The following is a 23,152-nucleotide window of genomic DNA, read 5'->3' on the forward strand; positions in this document are numbered from 1 at the left end:
ATCACTGAAACTTGCAGCATAACAGCTTATTTGGTGAGTGAAATTATTATTTTTCATTACTAGTAATAATAATAATAGACTAATAATAATAATAATAATAATAATAATAATAATAATAATAATAATAATAATAATACAGTAATAATGATATTAATAATATAATAACAATCATAATTAATATCATAAATACGCGTAAACATTTTCTATCGGAGGCACTTAAACTAGTTGCATCTGGCCTCACCGAGGATTTCGATCACCGGCCGCTACTGCCATCAAGCCATTTTGATGTATGCCATGATGAGATTTCAAAGAAATAAAGAAAGCTGCTGACTTTTAGCAGTTAAGGCTGAGGAGACGACACACGTATCGAATGCTAAGCAAGCCTTGTGAACGTGTGAACTGTGTTATAAAACGCAATATAGCGAAAACAATAATTATTATTTACGGTATGCTGCAATAGAAATTGAACACTTTACTTTGCTATTACTGGACCACATAGGAAACTGACTAACTGCAATTTCTTGACTAACAAAATTATGTAAATCTATATCTATATAACATATATTAGTAGTTATGTCCTGGTTAGTACCTATAATAATAATAATAATAATAATAATAATAATAATAATAATAATAATAATAATAATAATAATAATAATAATATGATAATCATAATCATAATAAATATTTGTGCACCACCAGGATTATTTATCACCACACGCCACTGCCTCCTCTACCTTCTTCAATTCAGAAGAATTTCACACTACAGTCACTGCAAAACGTTTTGTTTCTGCTGTAGTTGTAACCGCACTGACCAGCCTGTTCTTTTCTATATGCTCGCAACACTTTCTCTCACTCTAAACTGTCTGCACCATGTAAACGGTCCGGAAAGTAACATTAGGGTTTAGAATTATATAAATCTCATGAGAGCTCGCTAATGGGTTTAGAGAAGCTATATTCTGTCACCATGTAAACACTCTGTTAGATAGCTCTCCTGATACTTTAGATCTTCTCTCGCTCTAAACTGTTGCCGTGTAAACCTAGCATAAGATTGAAAAAAATTCTGGACTATGTCCTTTACCTAATATCAAATATTAAAAAAAATTAAAACACTATAAAAACTTAATTTTGAAGTTAGCATTATTCAGTCATCGTAAAAGCAAGAAACCCCACCATATTAATTACTCCTAGTAAATGCAATAAATGCAAAACAGTGAAGAATAACTCACAAATAGTAAAATTTACAAACACGCACTTCAGGAAAAGTTAACTGCATGAGGTCACAAAGAAGTTCATACTGCCTAGACCTACTGGAAAACATATTTGTCATTTTTTTTTCATTTTTAACATGAGATTCCATTCTTGAAAGGTTGGTAACAAGAATAAGTTTTCATACCAGCACATCATAAATTGTTTGAGTGAGAAGGATAGAGAGAGAGAGAGAGAGAGAGAGAGAGAGAGAGAGAGAGAGAGTTGAAAGAACTATGAAGTCATTCACAATCGGGCCTGTGGATTTAGCACTACCTAAATACGGGGCTGAGGATGCCTAAGTAATTTCCATTATTGTGTAACTTACTCCAAAAGTTTCATTCTCTGCAAAATGCTAGTCCTTGCACACAAATTTGTTATGGCTGCCACAGTTCGTTTCATTACCTCGCACCAATATGGTGACTCCAAAGTTATCTGTTGATCTAATTTATAATCAACTTGCGAGCAAATATTTTTCCTAAGCAACCAAGAATTAATAGCATTTCTGTGTTTTTTTTTTTATATCTACATGATTTTCATGGTGTCCAACAGTTTTGTCTGCATTCTTCAGATTCTTCCAGTTACACAAAGCTAGTGCAGGACATGTGGAGTTAATTGCCTTAGTTGGAAATAACTTGCAATAGTACCTAACAATACACTTTACCAATAGATGGTGAACATATAAGCCAAATCCCTTCAATCCAATCTCCATTTCGAAGTTTTAAGATGAACAAATTATCTAATAAATACCGATTTTGTTATTTTTGCACTTATTTGGATGCAGTGTGCTTTCCCGAATCAGAACGGTTTTGAAAATACTGAGGTCCATGCTGAATGCATTGTCCTCTAAGACTATAATTAATGCACTCAGGCCAATAGCCAATATCAACAGAAGGAAAATCTGCAATAAGTCTGGGTGTAGGGCTCACATTAGCAGCGGCAATTGCAGGGCTGCAACTGAACTCATCATCACACTGTTCTGCACTGTTGTGTACTGAACCTGGATCTGTAACATAAGCAGAATAAGTAAAATTTTATTTATGTGCTTAAACATAACTGTATTTTTTACAATTTCATTCATTCATAGCATTCTGCCCAATGGCAGGTCTTTCACTGAAAACCCAGTATTCTCCAATCTCTCTTATTTTCTGTCTTCCTCTTAGTCTCCGCATATGTACCATGTCTCTTAGGCCCGATGCAAACAAGCAGGTATGCCCGCCATGACACTGAGTGGGCAGTAGTTTGTGAGTCAGCAGTACAAAGGATTAATACTGTATAAGAAATGCACTGAGTGAGTGTAATTGCCACAACACTCTGCATGCCTGCAGCAGGCGAAATTTTACTGGCGGATACTGCTGGTTCATCGCGACACATTATTGTTTCTGCATAGCAGCAGAACGTAGTCTGAAATCAGTGAATGCAGACAAGCGTGCGTTGCCCACCTGCAACTTCAAAAAGTTTGAGAAGCACTGCTCTAGAGTATTAGTTCCAGCATAAATGCTCTTTTAATGTATAATTTTCAAAGAAATACTTATTCTTAAGAACAGAGGAAAAAAAAATTCTGCTTTCTTTTGGAGGGGGATACCCTACCTACTTACAGAAACAACCTTGATTAAAATTCGCTCTTTAAATTTGCATAATAACCTTATATGATAAGTGCTTTATTTACGAAACTCTTGCAGGAATTTCACGATACTTTTTCAGGGAATCTTGCTATTGTTAACTTCACAGATATTGTAGTACCCTATTTTATTGTATTATCATCAGTAGCCCTTGTAATATTAACATTATATATATATATATATATATATATATATATATATATATATATATATTTGTTCTAAGAATCTCTTTATAACAGAAAACTAATTAAATACTTCATGTGATTCAATTATATATTTAATTAGTTACCGGTATGTAGTTTGCGATTTAGTTTAGCTTCATTTAGTGTTATTTGTAGTTATTGTATTCATGTTAATTCGTTCATTACTGAGTTCAGAGTTCTCTTGTTCCTCTGTTTATTTGTTCAGTTTCTCATCAATGCATCCATCTACCTAATACAACATTCAGATAAGTATTATTTTTTATTAAGATATGAAATGTTTAAGACCTTGTTATTTATACGAGGGAGGATCGAAAAGTAATGCACAACAGTTTCTTGATATAATACTCTTTTGGCTCAGACATTGAAAGTTGTCAGACAATTAGTTTGAATATCGCGCTACAGACCTTGTGGCTTGGTCAGGTGTTTTCCTGGTAATTGGCGAAAGAAGTGTTAACTACTGTGCAAAAATGGCCCGTTTGTTAGTGTCGTCCCTGATCACACATACAACAGATTGGTCAAAACGGTAACATGTCGAAGAGAACAACCACCAAGATAGCCACTGTCGACTGGTAATGACCACTAGACGGAAGTGCAGTTGCTCCATGCAATTCAAATGAGAGTTGTAACATAACTTCTTCTGCAGTCATGATGGCAGCATAGTGGAATTGACAAAAGTTGTTGCCTTCAAACCCCATAAGAGTAATCAATCTGTTCTATGTGAACTGAGGTGTCATTCACAGTGAGATCTATGTAGTCCATTTCTCGTGGACGAAACAAAAAAAGTTCAAGTGAAGTTCACAGGGAAATCTTAGCCGTGTATATTGATGGTTGTTTGCATCATAGCAACATCTCCAGATAGTGTAGATTCCTTCAAGAGGGCCGAGTGAACTTTGTTGACAATGATGACCCACATTCTAGTAGACCAATAACAACTTCAATACCACCCATGTCAGAAGCATTAAATATGCAATTAGGGACAAGTAGCAGATCGATCTGCGAACCTTGGCAGAGCAGAACAATTCGTAAGGTACCGGTACTGCAGCATACGATAGTGTGCATGTCAAATTGAAATTTGCCGAAGTAGTTTGCAGTGGGTACCCAAAAACTTGACAGAAGAGCAGAAGGGCCACTTCATGTGTAATGCTGAAGAAGGGCATTACTTTCTGAAAGATGTAATGACTGATGATAAGTTCTATGCATAAAACTATAGGCCTACGTTCAAAACAAAGTAGCCCAGTATGGTGTGAAAACATCCTCTGACTCCCAGACACGGAAGAAATTCAGTCTGTGAAAAAAGTCGTAGTGACTGTGTTCTGGAACATGCATGGCGTTCTCTTGGTGAAGTTTCTTCCTAACGGGACCATTGTGAATGCTACAACCTAGACTAGAACATTGACAAAGTTGAAAAACGCCCTATCAGAGAAACTGCAAATATCAGACTGTTTCATGTTATGGCTTCTTTCGTGAAAAAATTGAGCATTTTGACAGGGAGGTTCTCCAGCATCCACAGTACAGTCCAGACTTGGATTCTTTGGACTTTATCTGTTTATACAACTGAAGAAATTCCTGGGCAGCCAATGCTTCGATTGAGATGAAGTGAAATAACTCACAAAGCAGAGTTCTATGAACAAGGAATACTAAAGCTGGTGTCAAGATAGGAGAAATGTCTTGGTAAACTTCTTGGTTGATATGTAGGTTTTTGTATATAATTTCTCTTTTACCTGTCTATTAATTGTTTTGCAAAAAAAATGTGTACGTTTCCTTTTCGATTACCCCTTTTATGTACCTTATAGACATTCATGTAATAAAGTATTTTCACTCACCATTCTTCCATCCATTCAGCGAATCCTACTGATTGTTTATTACCTACTTGTTATATATTTTTTAATAATTATGTTACGAGATTATTTATTATTGTAAAAAAAATATTCAATGGAATGCATTCATATTTTGTAAAAATTAAAATAATTATTCAATTTATTTAATGTGATGATCATATTTGTTTACTTACGAAAATTTTGATATTGCGTGTTTATTTCTTCTTCAGCTTGTTATACATGAAGATGACCATTTTGGAAATGTAGCAAGGATGCACTCCTACATGCAGACATTAAATTTTATGATGTTGGGTATTGATGAAGATGCTGTACTGAAGTAAGTTACAGTCTGTCAAAGGATTTTATATACCTATTCAAAATGTGACATGTATTAAAATTGCGTGACCTTCAGTACTGTATATAGCGTTTAGAATAGACTATTGATTATAAAATATAGTTAGATTTAGATACATCATTAACATTTTTGTATATTAACTTAGTTTTAATTATCATTAACTATAGGCCTACTTAAAAAGACACATTACAATGTCCATTGACTTAAGCTCTTTATAGAATGTGTAGTCCTTAAAATCAATTTTATTCCTTTCTTAGGTATTCGTCAATGTTAGGAATTGGGCCTTTGCTCTCTTAGAAAGTTTAAACTAATTTCGTGCATTACAGGTGCTATGTTCAGTTCAAGTCTGTCGAGTATGGTGAAGTTCGATATTTGTCGATGTTCGCCCTGCAGGAGGAGGCCTGTCGTGTTTGTTCCACCTTGATATAAAAGTATTTGCTGTCCTGCATTTCCACTCATGTTTTAACTGCTTAAGGAGTTTAGCACATATCTTGCCATTAGTTTTTCATATGAAATAAGACGAAGTTTGTAATGTCTTGGTTGCCTCTCTCACGTTTGAACAATGCAGGACACTAGTTTCAATCTCAGGCATTAAAGAGACACTTAGCACGACTCTCATGACAGTAGGGTCAGTATTACGCTGCACTTCCACTTACTACAACACACAACAGCACCATCGCATTGACAATGGACATGTTATACTGATGCTAGAGATGACATTCAAACATATGACTATAACTCCCACATACACTGTAAAGATATATATATATATATATATATATATATAAAATCTGCATTCACTAAATGCACCTGGGTAATATTATTTTACTCCAAAATACTGAAATTTAATAAGTGTTAAGTATTAGTATTGAAACTATCCAGTGGGGGCTCGTGAGATTTTAGTTTGGTAGGGCTGCACTAGAATTTCCTATTGTACATAAGCCTGTAGTATTATCATATAGCCTGTCACATTGAAATTTATATTGTTAATAAATTTTTTATTTGTATTGAAGCTGAAATTGTAACGAATTACTGGTTCAATCCTTTTTGTGCTACTGTTGTTGATGATATCATCAGCATCATCCAAACATGTATAATGCCAAAGGCCTGTTACGGTCTCAGTGAGTCATTCTTGGTCCACCTTTTTTTTTTAACAGACCAAAGATATTTTCTCCTGGGATGGTATTGAAGTTTGCTTTTGGAAGTGTATTACGATTCGTTTTTTACGTGGTTTTTCCACTGCAGCTGGTACTTGTTTATAAACTATGAGACTGGTTGTAATTGAAGTTCTCGCATGATATCATTTCTTTTGCGGTCCAAGCGAATATAGTCTAGTGTTGATTTCATAAATTTCATTTCATAGGCCATTGTTCTGCTGATATCCGTACTTCTCATTGTCCATGCTTCACTTCCGTAGTATAGTACAGGTCTAGCTAAGATTTTATACAAACAAATTCTTATGTGTCACTGTACTAGGAAAGGCTTCATAATTTTGTTGATTATTCTCATTGTTTGATTGTATTTGCAAATTTTAGATGTTATATCTGTTTCACCCAAAAATGTTAAATTATAGCGAATATACGTGAACTTATTTGCTCTTTCTATTAATTTATTTTGTTGTTTAAGCAAATTTTACTTGCGATCAGGTATTTCCCACGAAATGCCATGACTTCTATTTTTTTTAATATTGATTTCCATGTCGTATTTTGCGCTGATCATATTAAGATTATGCACTGAATACTGAAGCTCATCTTCATGGCATGCAACTAGGGCTAGATCATCAGCAAAGAGTAGACTGTCAAACTGTAAATTTCGAGTGATAGAAATTGAACCACGATGCGTCAGTTTCCAATCTTTAATGATTCTGTTCATATATTATATTATATATATATATATATATATATATAATATATATGATGAAAAGTAATGGAGATGGGCCACAGCCTTATCTTACTCTGCTATGAATTTGTTGCCAATCTGAAAGTCTGTTGTTGGTTCTAACTGCTATCAAAGTTATTTTGTAAATGTTATGAATGTTAATTAAGAGTGTTGGGGGATATGGTTATTTGCTAGCACCTGAAATAACTTATTTCGATTGACTCTGTCGAAAACTTGTTGATGATATTTTTGTTAATTACGCTTGAAGTTATGAAACACATTAACATTTAAAAGAAAAATATTGATGAAAATATGTAATACTGTACTGTGTTGTGTTCTTAATGAAATCACAGACATGTCACTACTTCATTTCACAATTTGATGTGAACACGAAGTCTTCTTTCTTTACGACTGGAAAATTTATTGATCACTTTATCATTGAAATTTACAATTTTGTCAATCATGATTTTTACTGTGCTTAACATTGCCAAAGCAGCAAAAAGATAGTCCTATGTCATTGTACTTTATAGAAAAGTTTTATCTTTTCAGCATGGGGAAGTACTGCTCAGGCTCAGCAGTAGCCTTATAGATGATTCCTGTATTCAACATTATTTCATAAGCCCTGGAATATTGCGGACAAATAGATAATTCATTTTTCAGACGTTCTTTACACAAGAAAGGATAAGTCGATAGTTTTATCAAATTCGAGTGAAGGAAGTTGTGTGTAATTTATATTGTCTTTGAAAAGGGAGAAATTTAACAATTTTGCTGCAAACAAATGTTTATTGAAAGCAAATGTTTCTTTCGCCTGATAAGAAATGGTATCACATATCTCAAGATATTACGAGTTCCTTTTCTTTATGTGAGAAGTTTCTTCTTGTTGATGAGTAATAGAAGGAAGTTTGTTTCTTCCTTTCATGATTGCCCCAAGAAACGCATTTACTGTATTACAAATACTAATGGAGTTTGCGTTGCAATGCTGCAGCTGGTCATGTAAAATATCCACATGAGGCATGATATGATTAAACAATTCTATGCAAATGCTGAAGGGTCCTTCAACATACAAAGAATCCCTGTAACTGCTTGCACTGTGGAATTTCTGTCAATTTCAAGTTTCCCAATCATTTTATTAGATTCTCCTTATTTACAAAAATGGTATTAACTAATCAGCTATTAAAATCCTATCTTGTGTTGGATAATCCAGGTATTCGTTTACAAACACTATTCAGCACAGCTAATCATGAGAACGGTTTGGAAAAATGAAGGTATAGCAGCAAAATTACTGAAAAAAAAAATACGTGCTCCCTTCTGTGATCTCCCTTTTTTATAATTATTCGATTTAACTAATGTGCGTAGTAATGCACAAAATGTATCAATTTAGACAAAAAAAATGATTGGCTGCTATACACCAAGTTTCCTTCAGAAGACTTCGGTTGATTTCATGAGAGTTTAGGTTTACACATGAACGAATTTCTTATGCAAGATTCTGTTCTATTTTTCCTTTGTTTGTTTGTTGCTTTTTCTGTCTGTTTAGAGATCAAGTGTTATAAACAATCTATAACAAAGCTATATTCAAGGGGTAAATTAGGTCTAAAATGAACATTCTTTCTCTAGTCATGTGAACCAGGCACTGTTCAAAGCTGGACTTCGACAAATTCACTCTACAGGAGACCAGTCATTTTTTATGTCTAAGGCTGTACATATTTGTATGATTGTTTAATAATTGAGGGAGTCAGAAGCAAAGGGGTATAAATGCACTTAAGAAATTTTTTTTTTGAGAAAAATGTGATTGAAAGTACTTAAGGTTTCGTAAATTCCGTTAAATTGTTTATTTAAGTTTTAGTGTATGATGTGGTTAAAAGACGTATCCCTTTGTTACTAAAATTTTAGATGCTTTAGCTTACCCTGGATGCACTTAACTCATATTCTTAGAAATGTCACTTGTACCCCTTTGCTTTTGACCCCCTCAATTGTCTGCACACCTCCCATTTCCCACTTGTTACAGCCACTTTGTCGTAACTTTAGGCGATAAATTTATCCGCATTAGCCCACTCCATGGGCTGCACTGAGTACAGACTCTCTCTTTCTGTATTCACAAATATTCTTCCCAACTCTTTCCTCAGTCAGCTTGCTGCAATGCTACCTGCAATTTTGCCTAGGGAGGGCATAGCCTGAACCATATACAGCTTGACAGTTATAGCTGAACACAAATATAAAAATTTATTTATATAGGCCTATCTTTAAAGAATGTACATAATTTCTAAAAATTATTCAAATATGGTACTTGGTTTATTTTTAAAATTTCAGGGAGACCTGCAGCCCTTATGAGCGAGCTGTCACTGAAACTGTCATAGACACAAACTTTAGTCCTTGAAAAAATTATGTAAGCCTCACAAGTGATCCATGCTTAATGAATTCAAAATGTGTCAGAATAAAAATATTTTGCTCTTGAATACTGAAGTCAGTGGTGGCTGGCAAATGAGGCCAGGCCTCAGTCACTTGGCTTCACTAAACTCAAATTTTGTGGTTTTATATATAATATTATTTTTTGGTATGAAGCATATAGCGTTGTAGGAGTATTTGAAAACTTTGTAATGTATATAGACCTGTCTTGCAGTAAAATTTGTTCCTGAGGCCTGACGCACTTGTGCTGGGTCTGGCTTCTGCATTTCGGATGTTTTTGCGGGTTTCGAGGTTGCACTTGAAACGCTGTAACTGAGGCACAATTCTTCGGCCTTGTAGCCTGGTCAGCTTTCACTTCTTCCATGCATAAACCGGTTTCAAGGGTGGGATGTGGGATGGGTGAGAACTGCAGTGGTGTCTTGTCTTCCTAAAGAGGCCACAAATAACACAACATTTCTCGCTGTTTAGCAGGTACGAGCCCACACTGTTCTCTCTCCTTATGTCTCAGTTTATGACTTATGCAAGGGTGTTGTCTTATTTTACTTCGTAGTACAGTAGTGACTGTGGTTGTGTTGTTATGTGTTTAGAAAAATAGGAACAGGAATAGATGCTATGAATAATGTTGATATAGTTAATTAATTGTTAGAATATCTTTTTTCGGGAAGAAATAATATTGAAAGAAGGGGAGCTTTAAATAAAGGGACACACACATCATTGACAATTTTTCAGAAAGATAACATAAATGGTTATGTGGTACTGGTAATGTGGTGTGAAATAAACTTTTCTGTTGGCGGTGCTTGTTGCTGTCGAGAAAAAAAGAACAATGTATCTACTGCTGAGGGCTTCAGCGACCTGAAAAATATTTCCAGGGAAATTTCAAACATACGAGTACCGGTACAGTACTTCTTTAGCTGAGCATAATATACATTGTTTCATCACACTCAGTCACTGAAACGAACAGCACAACAACTGATTTGGTGAGTGGCATTATTTTTCATTAATAATAATAATAATAATAATAATAATAATAATAATAATAATAATAATAACAATAATAATAATAATAATAATAATAATAATAATAATACAGTAATATGATATTGTGACAGCCGTGTCGAGAATCGAAAGCACGTCCCGCAGAAGAGAGTAAGCTGCGTGATGCTGGCAGCTGTGCGCGGAGAGAGAGAGAGAGAGAGAGGAAGGCCAACACTTTGGCACGAGGCGAAAGGGGACGAAAAGCTGTAGGTGCTTCGCTGTGCGAGGTGAAGGGGGGAACGAAACCTCCCGAACAGACGTGCGGAAACAGAAGCCGCGAATAACAGGTGGAAGACACTGGAAACAGTGCTTTCTCGAAACTATGGTTTAGTGCTAAATAGGAGACGCGAAGAAGGAGCCAGTCAGTTGTTGTTGGTATTGGACAGCGAATTCAGCTTGTGAATCAGCGCAGGAGTCTAGGGTTCGACACGCTAGTGAACTTGAGTGGCGTCCAAGCGGAAGCAACGCAGTTGGAAGTCTGGAATTCGAGTGCAGTGGACTGTCTCCGGAAGTCTTGAGTTCGAGTGCAGTAGACTGTCTCTGGGAGACTTGGGTTCGATATACTGTGAACTTGAGTGAATGAGCTAGAAGAACTAGCCAAGGCAACGAACTGTGAACTGAGAACTGACAGTTCTGTTTTGTAAATAGTGCTTTGTGAACATTAGTTAAGATTAGTAGTACATTGTTGTTCTCAATAATCCAAGTGAATTGTCATTGTCGTCTGTGGAGTGCAATAACGAATACTGTGTTGCTGTGTGGAGTGGAAATCCCATTGTTGACGGGAGTGTTTAAATTCAATTATAGAAAGTCATTATTGTTGTGACAATAAAAGTTACATTATTTTTTTAATAAAAGTCACAATAATATATATATAATACACTAATAATGATATTAATATAATAATAATAATAATAATAATAATAATAATAATAATAATCTCATGAATAATAAACATTATCTATGGAAGGTACTTAAACTAGTTACATGAGCCTCACCAAAGATTTCAGTCACCAGCTGCTACTGACTGAAGTTCGAGAATTTGAAAGGCAAGTTGGTCCGACAAGTTAACGAGTAAATGAAAATAAATATCAAAGGTCCTTCAATAACTGTCTATTTTTTAAAACCTAATGCATAATACAAAAGATTACATTAGGTTACATATATAAACACATATATGACTAGCGCTTTTGCTATTAAGATAGCATCTTCAGGTCTGGTTTGCACATTATTAAGCTTTTCACATAAAGACATAGATGGAAAAGTAACAATGAAATATAATAAGGTACACGACGTAAGAGAATTACAATATTAAAATAACGGTGCAAAAAAGCAAAGTAAAAAATGACTTGAAAACAAACAGAGTGCAGCTGTACACTTGCGGACAAAGAAAGATAAAATGTATGTATTATATAATAGATAGAGATGTATATTATGAAATTTCAAATAAAATGTGATTTTTTGGGTTTCAGATGGAATTCTTCACCATTTGTTGTGAACGCATTTTATGAGATGACACGCAACAGCATTAGTAAGTTTCAATAATTTCTTCCATTAACGAATTATTATAAATAGCAATGTGTCCACCGCTGTGGAGTAACAGTTGGTGCGTCTATTGTGAAACAAGTGGGCTGGGTTCAAATCCTGGTTGAAATTTTTTCCAGGGTTTTCCCTCAACCAACTGAAGCAGAATTGCTGGGTAACTTTCGACATTGGACCTCGGACTCATTTTGCCAACATTAATTCACATTTCACCATCCATACAATAGCCCGGGTTATGCTCATGGCACGACATACTGTACTTGTACAAGAATGCAGCCATTTGGCTACCCAATCATTCACAGAATAGGAGTAGCAAGCACAATAAGCCTCAGGCTGCAGTGCAAGCCTTCGGGGCCCTCCTTCATACAAGAAAGAGAGAAAAAAAGAGAAGCAATGTGGCCTTATGTGTCTATGTATGTTACTCCTGATAGATCCATTTTAGAGTTGTGTAAGTCAATAATTATAATTTCGCACTGGAGTTACGTGAATCGTTAATTATAATTTTACACCGGAATTATTTCAAAATTCTGTTCTAAATAACAAAATTAGGTGAAACAATGCTTAAAACAACTTCTTAAATTTTGAAATTTAAGTTTATTATGTTTACAGACACCTGGACATTGTATATTTATGTTACTTTACTTTTAAGTTTTTCTGTCTTTTGCCATCACTATGCTCAAGTTCATACTCCTAGACAGAAAGAAAGCCGGAAAATAAAATTTCACACCCTAGAAACATGTGTATATCCTGTGCTATTATACGGATGTCAAACATGGTCTCTAAGATCACAGCAAAAGAACAAACTTCAAATATGTCAACGTAAAATGCAGCACAAAATCTTAAGAATATCCCTGCAAGACAGGATACCAAACACCACAATCCAACAACTAGCACAGACAACAGACGTCGCACAAACAGTCACACAAAGCAAATGGAAATGGGGAGGACACATTGCCAGACTACAAGACAACAGATGGACCTACAAAAGTACTGTTTGGGACACACGGATTGGGCAAAGGACGCAAGGCAGACCAAGACGCAGATGGGAGGACATCTTCAAAGATCACGCAGGGCACCAATGGACACGGATAGCAAGGGACAGAGAAGAGTGGAAGTCGCTAGGCAGACAACTGAGCAACGACTAGAACAGCAACATGCAAGCATCATTGTTTGAGGGAAGTTTAATAGTGAACAGTGAAAAGAGTAGTGTCAAACAACATTATACCTAACGAACAGCATTGAACGTAACATGGAGTAGCTCGCCAAGTTAGGAAAACTGAGCTAACCCTACCCAAGGGTAGGAGGCCTTTGCCCTTCATGGGACATATTGGGCTATTTCATTTCATTTCATTTCATTTCATTTCATATTTTATAGGTCTCCTTTATTGATGACAGAAAAATTTCTTCTCGTGAAGTGTCCAGTACCTTGAACTTTGCTAGTTCATGACTATGTATGGATGCTTAAAATAATTGTGCTTCCAATTTTTATTTATATTTCTTCTTGGAATGCATCGTACTTTCTTCTCACAGGCTGTTTAGAGTAATCATCCATTAGGGTGTACTGCTGTGGGAAGAGGTTTGATCACGAGATCCAGACATTAGCCAATGACAACATACAATAAATATCAGTAACATCATCCAAATAAGTATAAGGCCCATAGCCTATTACTGTCTCAGTGAGTCATTCTCGATCCACCTTTTTTTTGAACAGATACAACACTAACATAATAAGAAAGACAAAACAGAATTACAAAAAACATAGGAATACAACACAAACACAAGAACACAAAAAATACATCACACTAATATTTTTTTATTGGGTTATTTTACGACGCTGTATCAACATCTAGATTATTTAGCGTCTGAATGAAATGAAGGTGATAATGCCGGTGAAATGAGTCCGGGGTCCAGCACCGAAAGTTACCCAGCATTTGCTCGTAGTGGGTTGAGGGAAAACTCCGGAAAAAACCTCAACCAGGTAACTTGCCCTGACCGGGATTCGAACCCGGGCCACCTGGTTTCGCGGCCAGATACGCTGACCATTACTCCACAGATGTGGACCACACTAACATACGGAAACAAAAACACACACAAGATTACAACCTCATTCAAGAAATTAAATTGCAACATCGCATACAGAACACAAAACACTCTACAAAAGCATCCCAACACACAAACAAACAAATAGAATCATACAGGTGTAAAGAAACTCAAATGAAATACCTGCAACAACTTCTACATAGGACAAATACCTTGCAAAGAACACATCACAGCCATAACCAAATCACAAAAGACTTCTCATATGCAGAATACATCACAAACGCCAACCACACCTTCAGCAACATAAACACAGAAATGGAAATTCTACATCTCCAACTGAAAAACCAGAAACTAACCACACTAGAACAATATGAAATATACAGGCACACAAAAGCACATCCGCATCAAATCCTCATACACAACTAAGTTTCAGAACACACACACTTTTTGACTCCACTTTACACTACACAAATCCTGGTACACCCCTACAAGAAACACAATCAGAAGACACGAAGACCACCGAGTTCTGAGGACAGCCCACTGGCTGAAACTAGTCAGCAAGGTAAAGTAGTTAATTAACACGTGAAAGCATATATACTGTATGTATGTATATATATATATATATATATATATATATATATATATTCCGAAGTGATATAGTGTTAAAAGTTGTATAATTAAGATGTAGATTAATATAAATTAGAAACAATAATGAACAATGGATCTCTGAGAATCTCCACGTTTAAAATTCCTAAATTCTGAGTAAAAATCTTTGTGAATATTTTGGTACATTTATTTCTACTTTTTGTTTTCTATTTGATAAGTAAGATATAAGCCAACGTAATGTCTCAGCTGTATTTCCATAAATTCAAGTAGGGAACGGTTTTTCTCACTTCTATGAAGAGTGAAGAATTATTTGAAAAATTCAACTGCAAAGAAACACTTGTTCCAATGACTATTTTATTTGTAATTCGGAATTACTTTATACTATTACTGGTCTATGACATTGTCATTAGGGATTTCACTGTGATGAAAATGAGGAAAGTGGACCTCTAAAAAATAAATAAAAATAAGATTGTATTTTAATTATAAACATTATTATTTGGATAAAGTTGTATTAGCAAATAGCTAGACAGTATCCAAATAATTTTAGTATGCCGTGACTATAATCGAGTTTAGTTAAAAACTTAAACAGACATTATAAGAGATATGAAATTTGCATCTTAAAGGAATACCAAACCATTAAAATTAGAACAAGAGTGGAGCAGTCTAATGATACCTAGCACGGTGGCACTTTACTGCTCTTTACTGCTTAAGACGGGCCTAATTGCGTCTGAAACCGTAATAATGATCTGCTGCGATTTCTCGAAAGCATAGGTTGTTCTTGAAACCAACAAATTACCGGTATGTACTGTTGTACAGATAGGTTATATTTCTTAGTGAATAATGGACATATTTTGTTGCGGAAACACAGATTGATTTAACCCATTACTGCATAAAGCTATTAATGACTTGAAAAATGCGTTTCTGAGTTTAAGTTTGCTAGTTTGTGACTTAAGAATGCTTTCTTACCATTTTTCTCTTTATTTATTTTCTAGGATAAAAATTAAGGACCGTCCCATAAATAGGACGCTATGCATAATGGTCAGTGACACAATAGCTGAATAGAATAACCCCTCTTTTAGTTCAAATAGTATTTATGTATTTATTATGTAGCAAATGCATATACACATATTAGAATCAGTGGTTCAACTGCCCTCCTCACACAAGCCTACGCATTGCACAACACTATTTTGTGTGGTAAGGGTAGAAATATTTAGGGTGGAGTCCAATTTGACACTTGCTGCAGATGGACTTTGCTTTCCCTGTACAATTAGCACACCTTCGCACTGTTTCATTTTCAACTGGCCAGTGGTGTTGACCTTCAAATCTTATGTCTCCTGATGGAATGGGAACAATTTTTCCTTAGTGGGAACTCACCCCATGCCTTTTTAGTACGGTACTGTAAAAGACAGGAGACGGCAAAAGTTGAGGAGCGGTTCTGAAGAGTTTTGAGGCTTAATTTTTCTGTATAGAAACCAAGCATTTACTATGGCAACATCAAGAAAATAAGCGAAGATGGACTATCACTCTGTTGCCGCTGTTGCTAACATCGGTACTGCCAACTCTGGTGCTGCTGTTTCTGTCCTAGCGCTGGTACTGCTGTTGCTGCTAGTGATGGTGCTGCTATTGCTGCTGCTAGCGCTGGTGCTGATGGTGGTGATTGTAAAAAAATTCGTGGCTCTACAGTCCATGAAGGGCCAAGAACGACCAGCCTGCTGCTGGTCTCACGTCCACATGCCGAAACAGAGGTGCACAATCATCCAACCAGAATGGCGGTATCGTGTGGTTAGCACGATGATTCCCCCTAGCCGTTATAGCTGGTTTCCGAAACCGGATTTTCGCTACCTATCGTAGCTCCACAAATGCATGATGTTGCTGGGTGGGCACCAGTCCCATACACTGTCCGAAATTTCATGAGAAAATTTCTTTCCCCTCGAGGACTCGAACCAGCGCGCATTCCGTAACGTGAGTCTGAGGCAGGATGCCTTAGACCACGATGCCACAGGGCGGTACGTTGGTGGTTATAGTAGTAATAATGGTACGTGTAGTTGTAGTAGTACGATGGCCTTCTACCTGGAATTACCTTCCCTGTCTTGTAAATGTTCATATACTAGCTTCCTTCTTTTCGGACGGCAATAACTTGTGCGAGAAACCTCAGCTCCATTTTTGTCTAATGTACTTTCAAAATCATTTGTTGCAGCTTTTATGTTAGAAGACTCTGGCACACTTTCATCAACAATGTCATCTTCATTATCATCATTACATATTTTTTTTTGTAATTACGCTTTACTAAGTAGCATTTTACCGCCAAGATTATTCAAATAAGCCTCATGCTCGTCGTCCGATTTATCACTGTATTTATTTGTATCATGGAAATCTTCTGGAGGGGTCACATATATTAGACTCTCATTGTTATTATTTTGATTTTCCATTAATCCCAGAATTTCACTCACGGTTAGAATGGAAATAAAACAATGTAATGGAAACCATATACATATTATGGAATAGTACAGGAGTGCACACTGCATGGCGTCCTATTTTTAGGACGGCACTTTATTTCACTTTGTACCTAGCAACATATAAGAAAATTTTATTGTTGTTATATACCACACGAAAACTGAAGTATTCAACTCATTATGTGAAAATAAAAATCAGATTTCTGTACCACCATTACAGAGTAACTAAGAATGAACTTACACGCGGTGCGTCACAAAATACTGTTATCCTGCCATCTTGTAAAAAATTAGCTGGTATGAACAAATGTTCGCGCGGAATTCAAATTCTGCAACACCATAATACAGTGTAACAATTTACCTTCTAAACAATGCCTCCAACTGTACTAAACAAGAAAAAGTTCCATAGAAATCAGTATTTTATGCACGTCCCATTTTTAGGACGCTATGCAGTAATGAGTTAATTGTATTTCTTGAACAATTGCAGCACTTCCTGCAGCCATCATGCAGCATCCTTTTTATACAGGACAGAACAACATCATTAGGTGAGTAATGTCATAGAAGTGACAGACTGTAATTTTATTCTAATGTTGAATTCATTATTTATTTCCAACTGATCAGTCGCAAAGATTACGTGTTCATAATTCTTGAGTTCGCTTCGTCTGCGATGTCCGTCACGCTGACCACATTCCCCATCCTTCCAAACCCTAAACTGGCTACGGCTTAACGAACGTAGAAATTTTCATTCTCTTGTTCTCCTTTTCCAAGTCCTTCACACCTCTACACCTACCTACCTTGCCTCCCGTTTCAGTTACCTGTCATCATATCATAATCTCTTCACACGCACGCAAAATAGCCTCATACTAGCCATACCAACACATAAGACATCATTGTATTCATCATCATACACAATCTCGCTTTTGCGCTTGTGGAATACCCTACCCAGTGACATCAGAGACTGTCGGAATTTAGTAGCGTTCAAAAGCAAACTTATTAAGCATTTTCTTACTGCGTAGAGTAGGTTTAATTTTTACTTAGTTAATAAAAAAAATTCTTTCTTCTTGATTTTACAATGAACTGTCTAGCTTTTATTAGTCTGTTAATCTTTTAGTACTTTGATTTTTATTGTATTTGTAAATTTAATATTAATTGTAATTGTATTCTTAATATTGTAGTTGTAATCCCCTGGTAGAGAGGAAGAGAAGGCCTGATGGCCTTATCTCTACCAGGTTAAATAAATAAATAAAGATAGATAGATAGATAGATAGATAGATAGATAGATAGATAGATAGATAGATAGATAGATAGATAGATAGATAGATAGATAGATAGATAGATAGATAGATAGATAGATAGATAGATAGATAGATAGATAGATAGATAGATAGATAGATAGATAGATAGATAGACAGACAGACAGACAGACAGACAGACAGACAGACAGACAGACAGACAGACAGACAGACAGACAGACAGACAGATAAGTAAATAAGTAAGTAAATAAATAAATAAATTGATTTGTACTAAACACGTTCTCACTTCTGGCTTGATATTTGAAGGGGTGTGAATGAGATAATCCAAAGCCACACTTTCAACGAAAATAGTTTTTTGTGCGAATTCATTTTTTAGACATATGGGGAAGCTACTAGTAAAATATTATAAAATTTACTCAATAAATGACGTAAGCATACGGTGAAGAAATTATGACACCGCATCTAATAGCATTGGACTCTAAACCTTTAATACACTCTTGTCTTTGTGACTTAGGACTATATCATTATCATCCCTTCATTTGATATATTTTTTCTGCCCTAATACTTACAAAAGTGACAAAATCATATATATTACATCAATAAATAAATAAAATTTAAAGAATAACTTACTTACTTATGGGTTTTTAGAGAACCCGGAGGTTCATTGCCGCTCTCACACAAGCCTGCCATTAGTCCCTATCCTAAGCAGGATTAATCTGGTTTCTACCATCATATCCCACTTCCCTCAAATCCATTTTAATATTATACTCCCATCTATGCCTCGGCCTCCTCAAAGGTCTTTTCCCTCCAGCCTCCCAACTAACATTCTATATGCTTTTGTGGATTCGCCCATACTTGCTACATGCCCTGCCCATCTCAAACGTCTGGATTTAATGTTCTGCGTACAGTTCTGCATTGTGTAACTTTCTCCATTCTCTTGTAACTTCATCTCCCTTAGCCTCAAATATTTTCCAAAGCATCTTATTCTCAAACATCCTTAACCTCTGTTCCTCTCTCGAAGTGACAGTCCAAGTTTCACAACCATACAGAACAATCGGTAATATAACTGTTTTATAAATTCTAACTTTCAGCTTTTTTGAAAGCAGACTAGATGACAAAAGCTTCTCAGCCGAATAATAACAGACATTTCCCATATTTATTCTGCGTTTAATTTCCTCCGAAGTATCATTTATATTTGTTACTGTTGCTCCAAGATATTTGAATTTTTCAACCTCTTTAAAGGATAAATTTCCAATTTTTAAATTTAAATTTAAAATTTGTACGCAGACGATCAGATTATCAACTCAGCTAATAAAGATAATTTACAAAAAAATACTGTTTAAACTAAATAATAAAGTAAAAAATTGTTGAATGAAAATTTCCACATCAAAAACGAAAGTTATGGAATTTTATGGAAAATTTTCAGTAAACGTTAAAATTGTGTTAGTTATATTTTAAATTAGAGGAATACGAGAGAATATAATAAAAGACTGGTTTGATTAGCTCCGATCGCTTCAGCCATATTATGCCTACCAGCACTCATTTTTTTACAAAAAATCTTGAGAATTAATCGAGCAATTCTGAAATTTTAATCAGTTTGAGAGGCATGTTCACAATCCCTTTTTGTATTGTTGTCTGCCATAGGATTGTGATATCAAGCAGTTGATATCTCCTGAAACTTAATGAATCAATTTATGAACTATATGGCAGATAGTTTCTTCTTTTAGACCACAAAGTTGAGATTAAGGATCTCTACCACAAAGCCCCATTCTGTTTACTGTGAGATCTGTTTTGGAAATCTTGTTAGTGGCATTCTCTGTACATGGTCGAGCCATTTTTCTCTATATCTTTGAATTAGTTCATTTATTTCTATTAGTCCTAATTCCTTCCTAATATTGCCATTCTGTTTATGGTCTGTTAGTCTAAATTCGCTATCAGTTTCAAAAATCGCATCACTGACACCTCCAATCTCCTCTCTTGTCCTTCAGTTTATAGTTTACGTAGCATTCTGAGCCATATACTGTCCTCTACAACTTCAGCATTGCTTTTGTCTGGCATTTCCTTGTCAGTGTGCATTTTACTGTTCCACAGAACTGTAGAAATTGAGATGTGTTTGATTAACATTTACACCTCTCTCTCTCTCTTCCTACTTTACAACCTAAATAATTAAAGTTATTCGCCCATTCTGTCACATTATATCCTATCGTTATTTTAATGTTTACTGAAAATTTTCCATAATATTCCATAACTTTCGTTTTTGGTGTGGCAATTTTCATTCAACAATTTTTTACTTCCTTATTTAGTTTTAACAATACTTTTTCTAAATTATCTTTATTATCCGAGTTGATAATCTGACTGTCTGCGTACAAAAGAGAGTTTAATATTTTCTTTCTATATAAAAGTGTTCATCTAATTCTTTCTGCCAGTATGTGATAGCATCGCCAATATACAAATTAACTTTCAATATGAAACCAGCTTAGTGATATCCTTAGAGTATCATTCATTTATCTTCTTAATATGCCACATTTAAATAATATTGATGATGATGCATTGGATGTTAATGTTTTTCATTGCAGAGTTTCGCGTAAGAAAAGACGAAGGCATAAGTCGACCAACCGAACACTTAGAAAAAAATCAAAGAATGGTAAAAGAAATCGTCGTGCTCAAGAGTCAATTCTTATGTAAGTAATATTAAATTGTATTAAATTATACACCAAATTATAAAACTCGAGGGGAGTCCAATCAATAAAAAGTAATGTAGGATTCATCTAGTACAGTATTTAAAAAGTTACGAGAGTATATAATCATTTCATGGAACTAATTAATGGATGTCTTGAGAAACTTTTCTTCCACTGTTGGAAGTTGCAAATGAGGAGACAGTTATCACACAGATATAATTATAGAAGCTCCATACAGTCATGTTAAGGAGTATTTTGAACGCAAAATTATTTTATCATTTTCATTTATTCATAGTTTTCTGCCCAATGGCATGTATTTCACTGCAAACCCAGCATTCTCCAATCTTTCATATTTTCTGCCTTCCTCTTTGTCTCCACATATGATCCATATATTTTAATGTCGTCTATCATCTGATATCTTCTCTGCCCCAAACTCTTCTCCCATTCACCATTCCCTGCAGTGCATCCTTCAGTAGGCAGCTTCTTCTCAGTCAGTGACCCAACCAATTCCTTTTTCTCTTCCTGATAATTTCAGCATCACTCTTTCTTCACTGACTCTTTCCAACACTGCTTCATTTCTTAGTCTGTCTGTCCATTTCACATGCTCCATTCTTCTCCATATCCACATTTTAAATGCTTCTATTTGCTTCTCTTCACTTCATCATAATGTCCATGTTTCTGCACCATACAATGCCACACTCCACACAAAGCACTTCATTAGTCTCTTCATTAGTTCTTTTTCCAGAGGTCCGCAAAAGATGGTCTTTTTCCTATTAAAAGCTTTCTTTGCCATTGCTATCCTCCTTTTTTTATCAGTTTATTAGTGTTTATACATGAATACTGTACATTTAGTATGCATCATGCAGCCAGATTTATATAATGAATTGCAATCACTACTCAGCCATTCCAGGCCAAAGTGAGCCTAGCTGTTGTAAAATAAACTAAATAATATCAATATAATTCCAAAATTAAGCCAAAGATTTATGTTTTATATTGACAAATTAATTTTGAACTCTTCATTGCTCTATACCAGTATACACTTTTAACACTTATATATCACTGATTAACTTTTCAACCTCTTTAATGTGTTAATTTTTAGGAAATTACCTGACTGACTATTTTCGAAGTGTTGTTTTTCATTGTCCAAAGCCGTGCCATCTTCTGGTTTCCTGTTGTGTCCAAAGCCTAGTGAAGATCCCATGCTAGCTTCATTAGGCTTTGGACAATGAAGAACAACACTTCGAAACTAGTAGGCCAGATAATTTTCTATGAGTTAGGTTTCATTTGGCTTTCCTTAGCCTCTCCAATTACAGAAGGGATAGAGGGCTAATAAAGAATTGGCCTATGTAAACTTTAAGGAGAAATTAATGAGAGTTCTATTTGTTGAACAGGGCTATGGACTATGGGCGCTTTGGTACTGTTGTCGGCCATGAGATTACACATGGTTTTGATGATCAAGGTAATTTTATCTGCATTCAATTTGTACAGGCTGATTCTATCTGCTGTATCAGTCAAGGATTGTCTCTTTGTACAGTTAAATTTATCGTTATTAGCTCAGAATCTTCTAGTCAATATAATGTGAGCTTTTTTTTTAGAAGAGACTTTCGTGAAAATAATCTTGTGTTCATAAAATATCTCAGCATCACTCGCAAAGTAGTCTGCTGTGTATGGCACTAGTGATACACAGAGTGTTTGGCTCGCATGTGGGCCAGTAAAGCTCATGCATGCATGGTGAGTAGTGCACGGTGTACTGGTATACAGCAGCAGTTTCAATCTGTAACCTCCCTCATAGTTTCTGTGGCGTGTGGTGCAGACAGCAGCAATTTCAGTGTGTAGCCTAACTCCTGTGTATTTCAACACATACCGGTATAGCTTTTATTAATAACAGCATGCACACAATTGCACTTTTATTCCATAACGAGTACAACTTGTGTTATATGGGTTTTTCCCACGTCCATTGTGCACACATTCCTGACATCTCTTGATGAAATTAGAATTGGCTATTTTTAGGGTTCCCCATAAATA

General features: G+C 35.4%; 1 protein-coding gene across 5 annotated transcripts in view; it reads left to right on the forward strand.

Annotated features, from left to right (window-relative positions):
• Window positions 1–23,152, forward strand: part of LOC138698873 (neprilysin-1-like) — a 222,694-nt gene that overhangs the window by 159,305 nt on the left and 40,237 nt on the right. For all 5 annotated transcript variants that reach the window (XM_069825081.1, XM_069825079.1, XM_069825084.1 and 2 more), the window contains 5 exons: window positions 5,121–5,227; window positions 12,031–12,089; window positions 17,684–17,741; window positions 21,026–21,130; window positions 22,519–22,586. In XM_069825081.1, the coding sequence (XP_069681182.1) occupies window positions 5,121–5,227; window positions 12,031–12,089; window positions 17,684–17,741; window positions 21,026–21,130; window positions 22,519–22,586 (397 nt within the window). The remainder of the gene's footprint in view (window positions 1–5,120; window positions 5,228–12,030; window positions 12,090–17,683; window positions 17,742–21,025; window positions 21,131–22,518; window positions 22,587–23,152) is intronic.

The sequence above is a fragment of the Periplaneta americana genome, chromosome 1 (assembly GCF_040183065.1).
Source record: "Periplaneta americana isolate PAMFEO1 chromosome 1, P.americana_PAMFEO1_priV1, whole genome shotgun sequence".
Classification (NCBI taxonomy): Eukaryota; Metazoa; Arthropoda; class Insecta; order Blattodea; family Blattidae; genus Periplaneta; species Periplaneta americana.